Source organism: Fusarium graminearum, chromosome 3 (assembly GCF_000240135.3).
Source record: "Fusarium graminearum PH-1 chromosome 3, whole genome shotgun sequence".
Taxonomy (NCBI): Eukaryota; Fungi; Ascomycota; class Sordariomycetes; order Hypocreales; family Nectriaceae; genus Fusarium; species Fusarium graminearum.
The window spans coordinates 1,791,005-1,810,038 of NC_026476.1; the positions used below are offsets into that span (position 1 = coordinate 1,791,005).

Here is a 19,034-nt window from a genome sequence, read left to right on the forward strand (position 1 = left end):
GGTTGTAGTTGAGAGATCAAGTAAATAAAAGCTTGTGACTGGATGAAGAATTTGGGTTCATGTTCGTAAAGTTAACGACATTCGGCATGAGTGAGTTCCACCATGACCGGGTTAGTGGGGCCGTAGCAACTGAGAGCTCACTTCCCCGCCGCTCAGTTGATGAAGTCAATCATTATTCAGTACCAGTCATATCTCACCATACATATAATATTGTGTCTAGGTATCCATTGGAACTTATACTCTGTCATTGGATAACGAAAAGTTTCAACAGTTGATAATAATACTTATTCTTACTCAATTGTCCAATACGACCATGGCTTCCGGCCCTCTCAAGGCAGCTCTTCTTATTGTCTCAACGACAGCAGCTAAAGATGCCTCTGCTGATGCTTCAGGCCCTATACTTACACAAGTCTTGAAAGATGAGGGAGAAGGGAAATGGGAAGTTTATGATACAAAGATTGTCACTGATGATGTACTTGCAATCCAACGCCAGATAACCGCCTGGACTGATGGCTCGGATAGCATCAACCTCGTTGTTACAACTGGTGGAACTGGTTTTGCAACTGGCGATTCTACTCCTGAGGTTAGTTCTATTTCGGATGCTTGAGACTAATCAAGGTAACAATTTGTTCAGGCAGTGACTCCCCTACTGCACAAGCAAGCACCAGGCCTCGTGCATGGCATGCTAGCTGCTTCTCTCACAGTTACACCATGTAAGCCATGCCATTGCTATTCTTATTCCAGCTTACACTGACAATAAAAAGTTGCAATGATGTCTCGTCCAGCCGCCGGAGTGCGTAACTCAACCATTATTGTCACCTTACCTGGCTCGCCCAAGGGCGCCAAGGAGAACCTTCAGGCGATCATCAAGACACTACCTCATGCATGTATCCAAGCAGCCGGTGCTAATTCGAGAGCCATCCACTCTGGGGGAGTCAAGAAACTGGAGGCCGAAGCTGGTATTTCAAGTAAGAACAAGCAGCCTCCAGCCACTGGCCACGGATGCGGCCACCATCATCACGGCCATAGTCATGGCTCTGGACACGGACACAGTCATGGGAATCTCGTCAGACATACAAAGCCTGGAACTACCTTATCTAACGACCCTGCACTTGGACCTTCTCGTCGATACCGGGAGTCACCTTATCCCATGCTTCCAGTTAAAGAAGCGCTGGCATTGATCGAACAGCATACCCCTGGACCCGAGGTTGTTACCGCTTCAGTCGATCAGTCAATTGTGAACTCTGTTTTGGCCGAAGATGTAGAAGCCAAAGAGAATGTACCTGCGTTCCGCGCCAGTATCGTCGATGGATATGCTGTCGTGGCCCCCAAGGATGGCCAGCTAAAGGGAGTCTTCCCCGTTACGGCCATATCTCACGCAGCACCTGGGGAGATTGGTGCTTTGAAGGAAGGAGAGCTGGCTAGAATTACTACCGGTGCCCCTCTGCCCCCAGGTGCCACTACCGTTGTCATGGTGGAGGATACCGTACTCAAAACAATGTCAGATGACGAAAAGGAGGAGAAGGAAGTAGAGATCCAGGTGGAAGGTGTTAAGGAGGGTGAAAACATCCGCGAAGTTGGCAGCGATGTGAAGCAAGGCACTGTCATCCTTAACAAGGGCGAGACCATTAGCGGTGTCGGTGGTGAGATCGGTCTTCTCGCGTCTGTAGGAGTTTCAGAGGCCAAGGTCTACCGACGTCCAGTCGTAGCCGTTCTTTCAACAGGCGATGAGATTGTCGAGTACAATCGTCCGGGAGACCTGAAGCTGGGCGAAGTTCGCGACACAAACCGAATCACTCTGATGTCCGCTGCCAGAGAATGGGGTTATGAGGTTGTGGATCTAGGTATTGCCAGCGACAAGCCTGGTACGCTGGAAGAGACTCTTCGCGATGGGCTTCGTCGCGCAGACCTGCTCATTACTACTGGTGGCGTGTCCATGGGTGAGTTGGATCTCCTCAAGCCAACGATCGAGCGTTCTCTGGGTGGCACAATCCACTTTGGTCGAGTTGCCATGAAGCCTGGAAAGCCTACCACTTTTGCTACGGTCCCCGTCAAGGACAACGCAGGACAGCGAGTTATCAAGGCTATATTTTCACTACCTGGTAACCCAGCGTCTGCTCTAGTTACCTTCCACCTGTTTGTGCTTCCGTCACTCCACAAGCTGTCTGGTGCCTCTACTGTAGGCCTGCCAAGAGTTCCAGCCGTTGTCTCGCACGATTTCCCTCTGGACCCTAGGCCCGAGTATCACCGTGCTGTGGTGACGGTTGGTAAAGACGGACTCCTTTCGGCAACAAGCACTGGCGGTCAACGAAGTTCCAAGGTTGGCAATATGAGGTCAGCCAACGCCTTGGTTATACTGCCCAGTGGCAAGGGTAAGCTGGAGAAGGGTTCAAAGGTCGAGGTCCTACTATTGAATGCTGTCCAAGCTGCTTAAAACATCAACGATGACAAAAGGTCGGAAAGGCGCAAACTAGGTATTCGCTGTCATAACAACTTGCAATCGATCAAATCATACAATGCAGAGGCCTTGATGACATCCTAATCTTGAGTAACATACAATTCAAATCCCACGTCGTGATATACACCTTCGTCTTCAAATGATACTGGTACTGATACTGATACAGCCAAAACACGTCCTCCCGAGCCAATCTTCCGAACGCCTGACCAAGTATTATTGGCGCAATGCATACACGCGCTCCGTCTCTTTTGGAACACACAAGTGTTGATGCCGACAGCAAGGCTGCCGGACTCGATGGATCTCTATTGTGGGTGATGGGTTTATTTCTTCTCGCCAAAGGCAGGGGCCTTGCTGGAAACCAGGAGGCCAATGATAAGACCGAACAGGCCGAGTACTGAGCTGAAGATCTCAATGACCAGAATCTTGACGAAGCTGCATAGGTGTTAGAGAAGAAGCCAGTGCGCGGCGACGCAGGATAGATGACATACAGAGAGGGATCGGCAGCATCAGCCAGAGCAGCACCACTTCCGTTGATACCAACAGCGACACCGCAGATGAGGTTGCACATGCCGACAGTGATACCAGACCAGAAGAGGGCATATCCAGTGTAGTAAGATTCGGCGGCGTAGAGATCGGCGCCTGAAACGTTCTCGACCTTTTGGGAAAAGACGATGGCCATGATGACGCCGTAGATGGCGACGACCTCACAGAAGATAATGGAGATCAAGTTCTTGGTTCGAATACGGGGTGCCTTGACACCACCACCGAGAATCGATGAGCCGGTAATGAAGATGCCCCTGATGAATTGACGTTAGAGCCGTGTATCAGATCGATGAGGGTATACGCACCATGCAGCGCCAACAACAGAGAGACCAATACAAAAGGCGATGCCCAGTGTAGCCCAGGTATAAGGCGAAACGGCCTCGAGGAACGCGCCGACATCGAAGGACTCACCGCTGCCCGTGAAGAGCATATCTATACGGCGGTGTCATGGTCAGCAAAAGTACATCATCTCCAACTATGCAACGCCTCTCGGGGATGGGTATCGCGTACAGCCTCCAACGATGGTCAGGAACGACCCAATTCCGCCCACTCCATAGTATAGACTCATTGCGACGGTGTTCTAATTGTTGTATCGACGATCCGGGGGGTTTATTTTGTTGATGACGGTAGGCGACGGATGATGGTGGCTTATTGAGCTTTCTAAGAGCTCCTGTTTAGAGGTACTACCTTGAAGCTAGAGGCGATGCGTGTCCAGCAGGCAACTGGCGACTGGACCGACGTCACATGATGCGAGGCTGCTCTGTGGCGGTGCGAGGCGCTTAGTCATTCCCGCCATGTGCAACTCCCTCCACAGGCAGTCATATCTCATGAACCTTGCCTTTGACAAACACTTAACCATCTGAAGCCGAATTAACAATTGATTAACTAGAATTATTTTCATACCCGCAAATTCAAACCGATATCATGGCTACCGGAGCGCAGTCTTTCTACGAGCTTTACCGACGAAGCAGGTATTGCGACACCGCCGTACGCTGCTTTGCGATAGCTTAACTAACATGGTCCCTTCCAGCATCGGTCTTGCTCTGACAGACACGCTCGATGATCTCATTAGTGAAGAGCGCATCAACCCCCAGCTCGCCATGAAGATCTTGGGCAACTTTGATCAAGCCATCACCGAGGCGCTACAGAAGAACGTCAAGGCCCGTCTTCAGTTCAAGGTAAGCACACAGCTCTAGTGCTCGGCGCTCGTGTCTAAAACAGTACTTACCATCATTGCCCGCACAGGGAAGCCTCGATACGTACCGATTCTGCGATGAAGTCTGGACTTTCCTAATAAAGAACGTGACATTCAAGATGGATAGCGGAAGTCAGTCTATCACGGCGAACAAGGTCAAGATTGTCAGCTGCAATGCCAAGAAGCCTGGCGAAGGACAATAGGATATGCCGATGAGTAATGGTGGAAAACGAAGCAATACTCGGAAGGGCAAAAAGCAACAATGAGATTAACAAATCTCACGTCCAACGACCACCGATCATGAGCTACGAGAATGCGGGTATACAGCAGTCAAAGATTGGGCAACTACTGAAAGATTGGTTTATTAGCATTGGGTGGCGTCTCGGATATGGCTATTCTCTTTTAACAACATGGACGCAATATTGGTGGTGGTGGCATAAGATACGGAGCTCAGCACACGCAAAGACAGGCTCGTTGGACGCATTGTTAAGACAGAAATACCTAAGAATGACATGATGATATTTGATTAATTTATTTCTTCATTGATTAAGCTCTAATCCTAAAGCCGCATGCAGCATTCTTTATTCATTTCCCCGGATTTGAGTGATAAGGCTTGTTCCTTGAAGCGCCTCTCAACCGGGGCCTGTCCCCCACTAAAAGACCACTTCCCAGCCTCTAACAAGCCTGCCAAGTCCCTCAACCATCATCATCAGGGGCCGTTGCGATCTCATCACCAAGCCAAAGCTTCCGAACTGTCCGGTAATCATGGTTCGTAAACGCCAAACAGCCGCAACAGCAGTAGCTTCTGAACCTGGAACCTCTCCTCCTTCTTCTCTGAAGGGCAAATCAGCTTCTACAATGCCAATGCCTAGTAATTGGAGTCTACGGTCGCAATGGATGTTCTTTGCTGTTGCTAGCGGTGCTTGTGCAGCGTTCAATGGTGTCTTTGCCAAATTGTAAGTCTTGAAGATATCGAATACATCACAAATGGAGAGGACATTTTACATTGGCAGTATGAGACTTAGTAGCTAAACATCACTTCAGGACAACGACACAACTTACCACGAATCTATCCAATGGTATTGCTAGCCTCATCGGCCTCTCTTCTCATAAGGATATTATCGAATATCTAGTTCGAGGTGTAAGTTTAACTTTCAGCTCCTAACTAATATTTTACTAACTCTGATAGTCATTCTTTGTTCTCAACCTTACATTTAATGGTGTGGTAAGTCGTCTTCCTAAATCACAACCGCTATAGCACATCTACTCACTGTCTTAGATGTGGACACTCTTCACAAAAGCTCTTGCACGCGGCACATCTACTACACAGGTATCCATCCTGAACACTTCAACCAACTTTATGGTCACTGCTGTTCTGGGCGCTTTAATCTTCTCAGAGGTTCTACCGCCGCTGTGGTGGGCTGGTGCCGCACTCCTTGTTGCAGGAAATGTTATTGTAGGACGAAAGGATGAGACTAAGGATGCTGGTGCTGCTGCCGTGGCTGAGGGGCCAAGTTATGTACCCATTCCAACTGAAGATGAAGAAGAGCAGAGGAGGGATGAAGACGAAGACGAAGATATCATTGATTTGGGACGAGTGTCAGACGAGAGGACACGATAGTATCACTTGGCAGGCAGGCAGGCCAGCAATGCTTGCAGACCTAGACATGATGCGAGTAAATATACGTAGCTTATTTGATTTAGTAGAACTGTTTGGCTACATAAAAATAGATTCAAGGCCCAAAACGCCAGCATATCATGCGCATCTCTATAGTTTAAATATCACAAGCTGATAAGCACAAAATCGTACATCTATCGCCGGCTCTCCAGCTCGACGCCTTCGTCCAGCACTTCTTCGTCACCATCCAGGATCTGCCCTCTACCCAGGGGTCGTTCATCACCAGAGCTGCTACTCAAGCGTATCCGGCCCCCAGAGTATCTCGAAACTCTGCAAGAGAACCAGTTGCCGGCCCTAAGGAGGAGGTTCCATAATTGTTCTTGTCCTTCTTCCATGCGGTGGTTATCCTTGGGGTTCTCGGCTGCTTCAACCTTGAACTGATACCTCAGGCAATCTTTGACTGTCACAAGACCAGTGAGCTTGCCATGGTATTCTATGAGGATAACACGAGGGCCGATCTTTTGAAACAGTTCCATGACGGTTTCCAGGGGTAATCTTGGATGAGCTGTGACTGGTGTTGAGTCGACATATCTGCTGAAGTCGAGGGTCGAGGAATGCGATGAGTCGCCATGAAGCGACGTAGTTGATAGGTTTGACGATGATGGTGCAAACGTACACCTTGACGTCTCGGACAAAGGTGATGTTCGACTCATCTTGTCGATGGCATAGCGCAATTCTATGCTGCCGATGTAGCCGATAAGAACCTTGGTGTGCTTATCTTCCACTACGGGGAAGCCTTGATATCTGTCGTCAGCAAGAAGACGCTGGACTTCGCCTAGGGTCAGCCCATGAACGGGCATCGATACAACCGAGGTCCTCATGACTGCTGAAACGGGTACGCCAAAATTATGTTCCTCTTTACTGTCGAGGAACGGCATCCCGCTGAACCATATCATCCTATCAGCAATGCCTCCCTTGCCAAACAACTCACTGACGGCCTTGGTGACACCGACAACAATCATTGTTGGGAGAATGTAATTGAGAGCACCAGTAAGCTCAAACATAATAACCACCACAGAAATGGTGATATGCATGATGCCGCTCAGCGCGGCGGCGGCACCAAGTAGGGCGTATGTGCCGGGCGTGATACAAGGCTCGTCTGGCTTGCATGCGGAGAAGAAGACGCTGGTAGGATTGGCCTCGTGAATAGCTTGGACAATAATACCAACCATTCTTCCAAAGGATGCGCCAACCGCCATGGAAGGAACAAAGATGCCAGCCGGGACCTTGCATCCATAAGACAGAATGACAAGGAATAGTCGCAGGAAAGTAGCTAGGAACAGTGAGGTAATGTTCCACCACCGCTTGCTAGGCTCGCAGAGGCCATGGTACGATTCTCCATGGCCGCACTCGGAGAAAAGCATCTCCATACTCTCCGTCATGTCGATCCTCAGAAAAGCGTTGGGGTAAGCAATAATGGCAGTACCAGCTGCTAATAGAGTTGCCTCGAGGACAGCATAATCCTTCAAATACCTCTTGCGGAAGGACTGAACCCTCAAATTCCACTTGATCACAAACGCTCCATAGAGTCCTCCAAAGATACCGATCAAGACATAGAAAAGTAACTCAAAGAAATGCCAGTCGTTTTTATACTCGACTTGGAACATGACCAGCTGACCGGTTCGGAAGGGGTTCATAGCAGCAAGAACAGCCGTTGCTACCAAGGCGCAGAAATAACTGCGCCAAAGGGTCTTGAGAGGAAACTGGTTAGACATCTCCTCAAGAGAGAAGAGGACGCCGCCAATAGGACTGCCAAAAGCAACAGCGACACCAGCAGCGGCCGAAGCACTCAAGAACTCCCTAGTCTTGGAAGCATTGCGCTTATACTTGTCGAATAGCCGAGAGATAACATTTCCAGTACACACAGCGTAGTGCACACTGGGACCTTCTTTACCAACCGACAGGCCAGATGCGATGGCCAGAGGTAGGCAGATAGATTTGATGATCAAAGTCCACCAGCCAAGGAAACCTTTCATAACGAATCCGGCAATAATACACTTGATCTCGGAAATACCAGACCCAGCAGCATATGGTGCAAACGACTTGACCAACGTGCCAGCGACACAGGCAAATATGGTCTATCTCGTTAGATGCTGGCGCAATGGGGAAAAAGATAACTTACCGCAAAGACAAGGTATACGAAATAATTGAAAGGCTCGAAACCAGTCCACCTGTGCCATTGATCGCATCCTGTCTCCTGTTAGTGTCGTGGAATAACATATTGCAAGGAAAATAGTGTACCATTCCCTTCTCCCCAACAGCAAAAGTTCTCGTTCAAATAAAACCCAGTCTCGCAGTAACCCATCTTGACATCAGAGAGCCATTCTGTGATGATGTTCAGAAGCGCCGCATTCAAACCAATCGCAACACCAATGATGGTAACCACAATCCAGGCTTGCGCCGCATCATAACTCTTCCATAGCTGATATCGCCAGCCAGGTTGTCCTTTGTCGTAGAGGCCCGCTGCTTGCTTCCTCCGCACCTTACGCTTTGCTTGCTCGCGAGCGGCGTCTTGGACCCAGTCTGCCACGTACGTTATTAGTATTGAGGATCGTCATCCGTGATCGGTCGTGGAATGCGCGCATACCTATTGTTGTAAAGTCCTAGCCCATTGGTTAGCGTGGAGACGGTACATCTGGCGCATGTCCGACTCACTTCATATCTCTTAATCTCGGCAATCTCCTCCTCTATGAGGCCCGCCCCTGTAGATGTAGTGGTCCCCGCTTCTCGATCTGCATTGGAAAAGACGGACGACAGGCGTGATACTACGGAGGGACGTCTCTCGGGTCCAGGAGGGGCCAAGCTGAAAGATGATTGTCGCACGTTCATGGCTCGGGCAAGGCGACCATTGTCGCTCGGCGGGTGGTTCTGAAGTCGCACAACTCGGAACCGAGGGATCGAGGGGTTAAGGATGCTTTCAAGGTGAACGGAAGTGTTGTTTCTTTTCAGAGAATTCTCTTTTGCAAAGGTTGTTCTATGGAAAGTGTCATAGGTACAATGGAATGGTCGCAACAGGGAGGCTGACTGATACCAATATGTGGCTTAAGCTTTAGCCACAAAAACCGCGTTTAGTGGTTGCAGCGTCGCGTCTCATACAACTATCTTTGCATATGCCTTGACCTTTTTGGATGACAATTCCATATACAGCATTCAACGTCGATTCTTACCGGTACCGAGTCTAAGAAGAACAATAGTCGTTCTTAATTCTCACCCTCTTATTGGCCTTTATTCAACCGTTAAAGACTCCAGCGCCACCTAGCCCCTGATATTGTCTCTGGTTATTGAACTGCATAATTTAAGCAATTGAGGTAAGTTTAGTGGCCCAGGCTCTACTATTGTTCGATATCATGCCGAGATTCAGCTCATTAAAGGCTTTGGTATCAAATAAACTTTTATTTGACTCCGTCATTCTCCATACCATCACCTCCCTCTATTGTACCCCTGTATCTCCAACTTTAACCTCTACCACGGACCAATATCAAAGCTACCAGGCTCAAATATTCTGACACTCACAGACTCATACTCTTACACCAAATAATACATCCATCAACCACCATGCCTTACAACACTACAGCTATTCCTCCTCGCAAGGAGCCTACAGGACAAAACCAACTTCCGCGTAAGTCCATCCACCAAGCTTAAACGGTCACGACCTAACACCGACTCAGTCTCAAGAGTCAAGAAGATTATTGCACAAGATCCCGAGATCGCCCTCTGCTCCAACAATGCAGCTTTCGTGATAACTCTCGCTGCCGTATGCTTTGTCTCCCTTACCCTGTTGGCTCCGTGCTCACACTATATAGGAGATGTTTGTCCAGCATCTGGCAGAAGAATCACACAAGCAAGCCAAGCTAGACCGCAAGCCCCGTCGAAACATCCAATACAAGGATGTTGGTATGTCTACTCCTCTCTTCTTTCCATCAACGCTCTCATTAACTCTGTTAGCCTCTGCTGTCGCACATCATGATAACCTCGAGTTTCTCGAAGACACCGTGCCAAAGACGGTTCCCTACAAGCACATCAAGGCCGCCGCCAAGGCGACACAAGCACGTCTTCAAGGTGATAACAGCAACGACCAGACTATCAACTTTCCTGTGGCGAACGGCGCTAAGAAGCCTCACGTCAACGGCAACTCAATGGGTGCTTCCGCGCATCTCAACGACGACCAAGACAACCCCAACTCACAAATGGAACTGGAAGTACGACAGGCGAGTGGCGTGAACCGGGACGGAGATGTGACCATGTCAGGCTAGTTACAAGTCGTAATGAACAGTGACAATGAGAATGGGGCGAAGGGTGGGAAAACAGTCTAGCTCAACGCTGTGTTGATAAAATCACCAGAGACGCCAGAGCACAAGTTGGGAGAAGTGGTGGCATCAACTAAAGTAGTCATTGCAGGAGGATATATATCCTCAAAGACGAATAATCATGATATTTTCTGTAAACCCCATCCATATCCTTCACGGCTAGTTGCCTAACTCCATACATGCGAAGTATTATTCCTCCATGGCATCTCCATGAATGCCAGAGGGCAGACGTCCCTCGTTGAGCTCCTTCTCCAGTGCAATGATCTCCTGCAGACTGGTCGCCTTCTTGATGCGTTCCTGCAGTCGCTTCTTCTCGGCATCGGTGAGCTTTATTCGTGAAAGCTTGGAGGGCGCTTCCGAGCCGTCGGCGGAGGTGCTGAAGTTGGTGGTCTTGATACCTTGGATCTGCACAATTGTTAGTTTCGGGGTGGCCAGTTTGCTGTCGAACAAAATAGTACGAACCTTGGCAGCCAAAGCAGTTGGCTCTTCCTCAGTTCCAAACAGTTCGCGAGCTTGCTCCCGCTCAGACTCCTTCACCTTGACGAAGTCGAGAAATCGTACAGAAGGGCATTTCCAGAGAACCCAGTATCGGTAGTTCTACACCGCGCAATCAGTAAAGAGTCGTTATCCAGTGTCGCATTTCAGACTCACCTCTTTCTTAGAAACGGGGTTATCTGACAGAACCAAGTGCGTCAATCGGGGGAACGACGCTAGCGCGTCGAGATCCGCGAGCTCGACGAGGTTGTTCGACGATAGCACGAGGTTGGCAAGGTTCGGGATGGCCTTGGCCAGAGAGGGCTGGATGCTCGAGACTCGGTTTCGCGCGAGGAGAAGGGTGGTTATGCGCGGCGACAGGGGAAAGTTTCCCAGTACTTGAATGTCGTTATCGGTGAAGTCGATGGCATCGTGAGGCTAAACACGTCCATTTATTAGCAACTGTGCAAGCCGCAGAGGATTGAGGGAGCTAAAACTTACGCCAGCAACACCCAAGTTCTCAATCGCTGGAATTCGGTGTCCTGTTACGCCGCAAAGACGATTGTATCAACTCTGCGCTCTCTAAAGATCAAAAAGTGTAGCATCTGCTCTTTTCAAAACGCACCTCGGAGATCAAGCTCTCGCTCCTTCAGAGGATTGAGGTAGGATAGGGAATCCCGGATGAGGTCGGCGGTGAGCCGCATCTTGGATCTGGGGCTGTTACCTCGGGATGAAGATATGTATTTTTATTATAGCCGCTTCTTTATGGGCTCGAAATCGCAGGTTCGGGAAAGCTGATGCGTGTGGAATGTCGGTGGTGTCGATATATGTATGGCAAGGCTGATGATCTCGACAAGGCGGATGGGGAAATTTTGGTGTCATGTGTGGCGGTAGCTCAAATGTGGCGTCCGGAGTTCAGCCACAACAGATGTCTGAACGACTTACATGATTGAATGTACACGGATGTCCAGCGTTAACAATTCAAAGTCTTTTAATTCAGTGTACACAAATGCAGGTTGTTTCTATCTGCATAATTAGGTATGAAGGCATGATGAACAATGAGTATGTATATGTGCTTGTGCTACAACTACACCACATAAATGATGCATCGAGTCTAAGATAGTCTAGACATATTGTCGTGTGCGCAGCCATGGCAATCTCCTTATTTCCAATACGTTCATACAGAATCAGGTGTCAATTCATTACTCTATCTAGAACTCCGGTGTATGTATGCCTGCCAACTAGAGAGTGATTGCTCTTGGTTTCTCGATAAACTTTAGCGGGACGTTTCTAATTGCATCCCGGCTCTACTGAAACACAAACATGACACCCATTCGATCCACCGATACACTCATGGTGTAGGGAAACTCCAACAACGCCACATCCAAAATAGAATCCATGTGTGACTGCAACAGTTGCTGCTGTTGGAGGGAAATAACTGTCGATCTTGGCGGTCGCGCACTTGCGGATTTAGCCTTGGATCCAGAGCCCGCATTAGGAGCTGTTGGCGCTTGTCGAGGAAATCGCTCCATGTTCAGTGCCAGCGCCGTTGTGGGGTGTGATGTCGTGTAGGTTGGCTTAGCTTGGTCTGGTGTGAGGCCGCTGTAGATGAAAGAGCTCTCCATCCGTGAAAGATCCCAAAACCGCAATCTCTTATCCGAGCCACCAGTCACGATGAAAGCGTGTCTAACATCTCTCGAATCATCAACAGTTGCGGTGCCAACAACCATAGCACGAACTCCTCGATCGGCGTTCGCTGTTTCGCTCGGTTCGATATCGGTAGCATATCGCCCAAGCATCCCTTCTCTTTTGTCTTCATCGACATCCCATGCCTCATACCCCTTTAGGCCGTCCTTGCTGCCCCCGGCCCTGTAGATCTCTCGGCAGACAGTCTTCTCCAGATCCCAGACCGTGACTTCACCTTGGCCGGTTCCTCCAGAAATACAGACCCACTTACCACGACCCTTAGTAGGATGTATGCAAATCCTGTAGATCGATCCTTTGCCTGGTAGACCCCAACCCTTAAGTCTCATCTTGAAACGCAAGTCCCAAAGGTCGACTACTCCATGAGAAGTACCCACGCAAAGCCAGTTTCGCTTTCGGTCCACACAGAAACAAGTAGGCGTTCCATGGTGTACTGGGTTCTCGAGAGTGTAAAGGAGGTCCATGGTTCTCAAATCGAGACCGAGGATCCTCGAACGATTCGTAGCGACGATGAGGACCGAGTTTGATTCTTGTCTGAAGTGCTCGCACCATACCGCGAACTCGCCATCTGGTAGCTGATACTCACGCAGAACACGCAGCTTACCATACCTGACCACACCACTAGCAGAGGCTGTGTCAACCTTGACCACGTGCACACTGCCATCAGATGCGCAGCTCACAAAACAATGCGAGTTTTCAACGAAACAGAGAGCAACGACTTGTGTGTTATCACCATGCTTATGGACTTGGCGAGAGCGGTGTGTAATATTGCGCTCGAGTCGGGCTGTATCCCAAACTCTCACGGTGCCGTCGTCGCCACCTGTTATAAAGAAGACATGATCAGGCGATGGCAGCACTCTATTGACAGCGCTCTTGTGTTCGGCAAAAGTTGCGACAAGCTGACCTTCGGGTTTCCAAGGCTCCTCTCGAGGTTGAATGCTGACACGGCTTGCCTTACTTCTCTTGATAGGCGTGATAATAGGTCCGAACTCGATAACATCACGAGGGAAATTATCCACATACATGTTGTCTAGCATTCTCTGAATATTTGGGTCGTTTCCTTCGTAACTGTGCTTTGAGACTCGGGGCCGTACAGTATCTCCTTCTTTGCCATTAGAAGATGTCAATTGTTCCGCTGAGGCTTGGGCAAAGGGTCCTTCAACTTCACCAAATGCATTGGTGTCAGTAGTACCAGTTTGTGCAATTGATTTGTTTTTGTCTTTGCGGTCAAGTAAGCTCAGCGCGCTTGCCTGATGCCGAATCCCACTTCTAGATAACGATGACTCCTGAGTGGATCCATCGTCACCTGTGTATCCTGCATGCGATGCTGATGCTGTTCTAGAATGTGTTCGGGCGGCAGTAGTCGGCGAAAGGAAACGACCTGATGAGCGCGGCCCAACACTTTGTACCCGGCGGTTAGTGTTAGCCTTCCTCTTTCCACCTGTCGAGTCATCAATGGTCATTGAAGCGTCTAAGAGAGCATCTGCAATGGTATATGGCTCTTCAGGTCGCTCGAGGTCCACAACTGCCTTGGGGTCACGGAGGGGCGCATCGTTAAAGAACACAGTTTGGGGATTGACCCCCAAAGTCTTTAGAGATACCACCCCGTTAGATGTGCTACCGTCTGCGGTTGAAGCATCCCGTGCCTTCATCTTACTAAGGCGCCAGATGAATTCCCGCAGAGCGTCGAGCTTCAACTCATCCTCGTGTTTTAGTCCAAGGTTTCTGAGCTTCGCCACCCACTGCTCGTCTTCATCATTGCGAGCTACTCGTCCCATGGAGCCTTGCGCCAATTCTCGGGAAGATCGACTTGATGCGGACCCCTTGTAACCGAACAGCAGTGGCTTCAGCTGTTGCAGTGGCTTCCAATAAACACCGCGCTCTGTTTTCAAAGCCCATGTGATTGCTTGGTCGAAGACGTTTCTCGTTAGGGGTCTCTTGAGCGCATCAAGGATAGTGAGTTCTTGGAAGTCAGACAGAACCTCTATTTTCAGGAACGGCTTTACAAGAGGCATCAAATTGCACCTTACATCAGCAGGTTCCAAAAATCGCGCCGACTCTGACAAGAATTCTGCTGCTGACTCCCGTATCCAAAGGTTTGGGTGCATGGTGAATCGGCTGATGAGGTCAACCAGTTCCCAAATCTTGGGTTTCGACAGCAAACCTAGTCTGGCTAACTGAGCGAGCGAGTGAAGTGCCGCCTGTACTACATTCTCCTCAGTATCAGCCAAAGCTTGGATCATCAAAGGTAGCATGAACTCCTCCAAGCTTGTGCTTCCAACGAAGATTGCGATGCCCACGATTGTATCGAAAAAGGCACATTTTAGTGTCCAGTCACGATCATTGAGATACGTATTAAGGTGAGTAAGGAGGACATCGTTCGAATGATCGTCGAAGAAGTAGCACAATTCGGGCACCGAGGCCAGAAATGCTCTTCGAACCGAATTATCAGAGTCTTCAACCAGCTGCTTGGTGTGGCTCTCAAGGACTTCAAAGAGTTGCCGGCCAGCATTGTCAAAAACACTTTCGAAATTCGCCTTGGCATCTGCACCCGGTTCGACCTCGGGGTCTGAGATAGGTATTGAGCCGTCAGGACGAAGACTCGACGCCATATTGAGGAAACGCTGAGCAGTCGTCGCGAGGCTTCCCAGACAAGAAGCATATGCTGCTCTGACTAGTGGACTGGGCGTCCTCACACGAGAGCTCAGTGCTATTTCCATACGAGGCAACACATATTCTACCAGAACATGGGAGTTGATGGGCGTCACCATCTTCACAAGCTCCAGAAGTTGAGTAATGGTTCGGATAGCAGCAATTAGCACTAGGTCTGTCTCGTATGGTACGAGAAGCGTCATCAGATACGGCAGTACTCTGTCCAGCTTGGCTTCGTCAGTAAGCCTTTCTGAGAAGGCAAGAAGCACGTCGCATGCGCGGATTCTGGAAGACGCGCGTGCGGTATTTCTCAGTTGAGAAACAATAAGTGTCAAGAATATCAATGTCCCATCGTCTTCAGGTGGTTCTAAAGCAGCTGACACCGTATGGTTGTGGTTCGGTATATTGAGTCGTACAGGGAAATGTGAGAGGCTTAGCCTGGAAGATGGTTTAAACTCCTGCGATGTTCGCTTCTCGAGCTGGTAGCCGAGAAAATATGATATTTTATCGAAGTCGTAGAACACGCGGTCGATTCGCTCATCGGCTTCTCCAAGATTCTTCGAAGCACCTGACATGGGGTTGTTGCCTGACGATGGATCGGTTATGAGCCCCATGTATTGGTGCAGAAAATTGTAGAAGTAATGCGGAAACACTTTGCCTTTCCAGAAATCAAGGTATTGTTCAGCCGAGTATCGTTTCTCCGGGTCAAGCTGAATCATGTGTGCTATCATGTCGGCGATATCCTTATCTGCAATAACGCTCAGATGCGTGATGACAGGGTCGTACTCGCCACGACGGTACTTGTACAGCTGAGCAAGACTAAACATCTCCGACTCTAGAAACATTTGCGCGATTACACAGCCAGCACTGAAGATGTCCATTGCCCATGTCATCTTTGCCTTCTGCGGCGGTGCCTCTCCAGAGGCGTAAAATCGTTCGGGGGCGATATAACATGTGCGGCGACCAGACGTATCGAAGAAATAGGAGAAATTAGCTGGGTTGTCGTCGGGTAGCATAACAGGCTTGTAAGCGGATGAGAAATCCGAAAGATATAGCCAGTTCCAGGACGTCACGAGGACATTCTGCGCTTTGATATCACCGTGATAGACATCTCGCGCATGGCAATCACGTAGAGCGCAGAGGAGCTGGAAGGCCAGCCATTTCTTCTCGATATCTTCCAGGAACGGTCGAGTGCTGAGGCGGTCGTAGAGCGAGCTGTAAAGGAACTGGCGGACAAGGTAACCGTTGGATTCGGTCTCGATGATGCGCTGAAATCCGAGGGCGTTGGGAACGTCTGCTATCGCTTTATGCTGCTCTGGTTACGGTCAGTAGTTTCCCAGCCTTCCGGAGTTTCTTGGACTTACCGATGATCTGTTTCTTGTACTTTTCTAGCTTGACCTCCGGGTACGGCTTTACAAGGAGTTTGACGAGTACTAGACCATTCTCGTGACGACCACGGATGGTCTTCATGAACCTCGCGTTTCCGATACTCTTCTCATATTGCACATCACTCAGTTCAGAGATGTCGATACCCGCAGAACCGACGGACGGCGTCGCGAGCGAGAACCCTTGACCCATGGTTTGGCGGGGGCCTAACAAGATGGTGGAAGCTATCGGTCAGCTGCGCATGAAGCCGTCGTCATTTTGGATGTGACAAGTCCGTAAAGTAAGCTGTCGGAATAGTGTATCGTAAGTTTTAGTGTTTCAACTCGGTATGTTGCGGGTGACGAAGAAGCAATACGATGCAGTTGTTGATAAAGAGGTAGAAGTAGAAGTGATGGCTGAGGTGGGAGCCACAGGGACGTCATACGGTGGCAGTCCGTGTGTGTACATGAGCACGCGGTCGGCTAGCTGCTAGGCCCACACACTATTGAGAACTTGCCCCATTGAATATCTTCAACCTAAAGTTCAAAGACAACACAAGGATACATCGTGGAGAGCTTTTTCTCAATTTAAACACACATGTATAGTTACGCAGTATAGTATTGAGTAAGTATACGACTGAGAATGTATGATAATATTAAACAAATTGTAATAGATCACAGTCCAGGCGATCTCTTCTTTTTAAACGTTCCCGGTGTTCATGACCATAACCTAAAATAAAAAGAAGCTATATGAAACAAGAGATGTGAGCACGAAAACAGGTACTAGATGAATCGACAAAATCCCTCTTGAAACCCCATAGTATTTCGATAAAGAGCATGCAACAACCCCGACGCTATGAATGGTCCATCTTTTTGTGTGTGGAAAAAGAACAAAGCTCCCAAGTGAGCAAGACATATGTGACTGACAACCAGCTAAACAAGGGAGAGAAATCATACTTCTTTTGAAGTGCAATGCCAATGCTTCATGACAAGATATATAACGAAAGATGCAAGGATGGTTTTCTCTGCTTCCAAGCAATGGAACATAAACCCAAAATAAAATCCCAGCCAAGTTTTCTCTCAACGCTTTCTTCTTTCTCTCCCAGTTCCGTTACGCCAAGATATGGATGTGTGACAATTGCTATAAAAACAACATGAATGGTGCTGAAAGCAATGTAGACAACATGAGTTGTGTTGTGACGCTCAATGAATAATAGCCCAGGCGCACAACTCGCGTCCACTCTATGGACCGCGGCTGCGCATCGCCCGGGTTGATCGATATTGAAGCTTAGGAATCTCCATCTCAACATCAATACCCTCGTCGGCCTCCATGATGTTTGGATCCACCGCCATGGGCGCCATAGGATCCGGTGCTGGGGTGGGGTCGGCAGCCTCCAACTTTGCGGATTCCAGTTTGTTCTCCTCTTTAGTAGGTGTTGGGCTGCCTTCTTTTAGGCCAGCCGACATTTCGCGACGCATGCTAATGGGTCGCCGTGTTCGGATCTTGCCCATTTCGCCTGTCTCCTTGGCCAGTTCGGGCTCTTCGCGCTGAACGCGCTCCATTTCTGTCTTAGCCATCTCAAGCACCTCGGCGAGCCGCTTTTGCACCTTGCTAATTTCATCATTGCAGTCTCCATCACGTAGGAACTGATGAGCGCCGTGCTCACACAAGCTCTGTACAAATTCAAGGCCTTTGTCGAGGTTGTCGTATGCGTCGGGTGGCTGGTCACCAGCACCGGGCCGCGCTATTGACATGGGGCCGAATCGTCTGCTGCTCATATATCGTAGTGATGGGAGTGCGTCATCGTTGCTGCCATCTTCTGACACGTCTTGCTCGGCCAACTTCTTGATCTGGGCAACCCGTGCAGCCATCTTGGCCTTGCGCATGAGGTTGCGACTAGATGAGACGAATCGCACAAGTTCGTCAAAGAAGCCCTGGACATAGCTATCATAATAGACAATGATCATGCTTCTTGTTCGGTAAGCGGCGGGAGTGTCTTCGTTCGACATCATGGAAGGGGACTTGGGCTTCTTCCTAACCTGAGCTCGTGCCCTGGCTTGTGCTGTCTTGATGATTTCTTGTTGCTGACGAATGGAGGCTGGGCTCGGTGTATGGACCTTTGGTGGATCGGAGGTCTTGGTTGGTGTTTGCGCTGTGGCATCTTGGGGTATGTCCTCGTCGGCGGGAGCATCAGCGTGGACTACCGGAGGGTCATCTTTGGGCTTCAGTGATTCAGTTGAGCCCTTGTTGCGAAGGGACTTTGCCTTTGGGCTCTTTCCTTCCGCTGCAGCAACAGCGGCCAGCTCGGCCTGTCGTCGGTCGATCTGGCCGCTGAGATCGTCAAGGCGCTGGAGCCAGTCCGGGACGTTATTCACAAGATTTTTAAGAGCATCCATGGCCATGTCGCAAGATTCTAATTCGGTCGGTGGAGCCGTGTTGGCTGAGGTGTAAGGGGCCAGGTGGTGTTCACCCGACTCCCCAACTGTCGGACAGAAATTCGGTGATGGATTGAGTTGGAATTGGAGCTGAGAAGCTGTGTGCTTGCAGAAAGGTATGACGGTAGGATGGGATCAGTTTGGGGAATGAGAAGGTGTCGGGGTCTTGTGGCAAATAATCGCAGGATGATCGGCAACGTTTCGTGTTCTGGCTGGGTCTGGA

The 19,034-nt window shown here is 49.5% G+C and overlaps 9 protein-coding genes across 9 annotated transcripts; 4 read left to right on the forward strand and 5 right to left on the reverse strand.

The window, feature by feature from the left end:
* Positions 1-313: 313 nt before the first annotated feature.
* On the forward strand, positions 314-2,434 carry FGSG_05299 (uncharacterized protein; the record flags this gene model as incomplete). The annotated part of the gene is made up of 3 exons (XM_011325509.1): positions 314-583; positions 635-713; positions 765-2,434. The coding sequence occupies 3 exons, from the start codon at positions 314-316 to the stop codon at positions 2,432-2,434; spliced, it is 2,019 nt and encodes a 672-aa protein (XP_011323811.1).
* FGSG_05300 (vacuolar ATP synthase subunit c'') lies at positions 2,396-3,686 on the reverse strand. Its single transcript, XM_011325510.1, has 4 exons — positions 3,512-3,686; positions 3,307-3,433; positions 2,947-3,255; positions 2,396-2,890 (listed from the first exon to the last, which is right to left on the reverse strand). The coding sequence occupies exons 1-4, from the start codon at positions 3,567-3,569 to the stop codon at positions 2,779-2,781; spliced, it is 606 nt and encodes a 201-aa protein (XP_011323812.1). The 5' UTR covers positions 3,570-3,686; the 3' UTR covers positions 2,396-2,778.
* A 239-nt stretch (positions 3,687-3,925) lies between these two features.
* Positions 3,926-4,637, forward strand: FGSG_05301 (uncharacterized protein; the record flags this gene model as incomplete). The annotated part of the gene is made up of 3 exons (XM_011325511.1): positions 3,926-3,972; positions 4,032-4,179; positions 4,247-4,637. The coding sequence occupies 3 exons, from the start codon at positions 3,926-3,928 to the stop codon at positions 4,397-4,399; spliced, it is 348 nt and encodes a 115-aa protein (XP_011323813.1). The 3' UTR covers positions 4,400-4,637.
* A 324-nt stretch (positions 4,638-4,961) lies between these two features.
* Positions 4,962-5,817, forward strand: FGSG_05302 (uncharacterized protein; the record flags this gene model as incomplete). Its single annotated transcript, XM_011325512.1, has 3 exons — positions 4,962-5,152; positions 5,241-5,337; positions 5,476-5,817. The coding sequence occupies 3 exons, from the start codon at positions 4,962-4,964 to the stop codon at positions 5,815-5,817; spliced, it is 630 nt and encodes a 209-aa protein (XP_011323814.1).
* A 191-nt stretch (positions 5,818-6,008) lies between these two features.
* Positions 6,009-8,703, reverse strand: FGSG_05303 (uncharacterized protein; the record flags this gene model as incomplete). The annotated part of the gene is made up of 5 exons (XM_011325513.1): positions 6,009-7,916; positions 7,997-8,064; positions 8,116-8,397; positions 8,462-8,477; positions 8,530-8,703. The coding sequence occupies 5 exons, from the start codon at positions 8,701-8,703 to the stop codon at positions 6,009-6,011; spliced, it is 2,448 nt and encodes an 815-aa protein (XP_011323815.1).
* Positions 8,704-9,415: 712 nt separating this feature from the next.
* FGSG_05304 (uncharacterized protein) lies at positions 9,416-10,212 on the forward strand. Its single transcript, XM_011325514.1, has 4 exons — positions 9,416-9,493; positions 9,543-9,628; positions 9,678-9,768; positions 9,820-10,212. The coding sequence occupies exons 1-4, from the start codon at positions 9,430-9,432 to the stop codon at positions 10,125-10,127; spliced, it is 549 nt and encodes a 182-aa protein (XP_011323816.1). The 5' UTR covers positions 9,416-9,429; the 3' UTR covers positions 10,128-10,212.
* Positions 10,213-10,370: 158 nt separating this feature from the next.
* On the reverse strand, positions 10,371-11,359 carry FGSG_05305 (U2 small nuclear ribonucleoprotein A'; the record flags this gene model as incomplete). Its single annotated transcript, XM_011325515.1, has 5 exons — positions 10,371-10,586; positions 10,644-10,778; positions 10,833-11,093; positions 11,157-11,197; positions 11,281-11,359. 5 exons carry the CDS (start codon positions 11,357-11,359, stop codon positions 10,371-10,373), a joined length of 732 nt encoding a protein of 243 aa, XP_011323817.1.
* A 603-nt stretch (positions 11,360-11,962) lies between these two features.
* FGSG_05306 (uncharacterized protein) lies at positions 11,963-16,589 on the reverse strand (the record flags this gene model as incomplete). The annotated part of the gene is made up of 2 exons (XM_011325516.1): positions 11,963-16,326; positions 16,376-16,589. 2 exons carry the CDS (start codon positions 16,587-16,589, stop codon positions 11,963-11,965), a joined length of 4,578 nt encoding a protein of 1,525 aa, XP_011323818.1.
* Positions 16,590-17,036: 447 nt separating this feature from the next.
* On the reverse strand, positions 17,037-19,034 carry FGSG_05307 (uncharacterized protein). The gene has a single exon (XM_011325517.1). It carries the CDS (start codon positions 18,776-18,778, stop codon positions 17,618-17,620), a length of 1,161 nt encoding a protein of 386 aa, XP_011323819.1. The 5' UTR covers positions 18,779-19,034; the 3' UTR covers positions 17,037-17,617.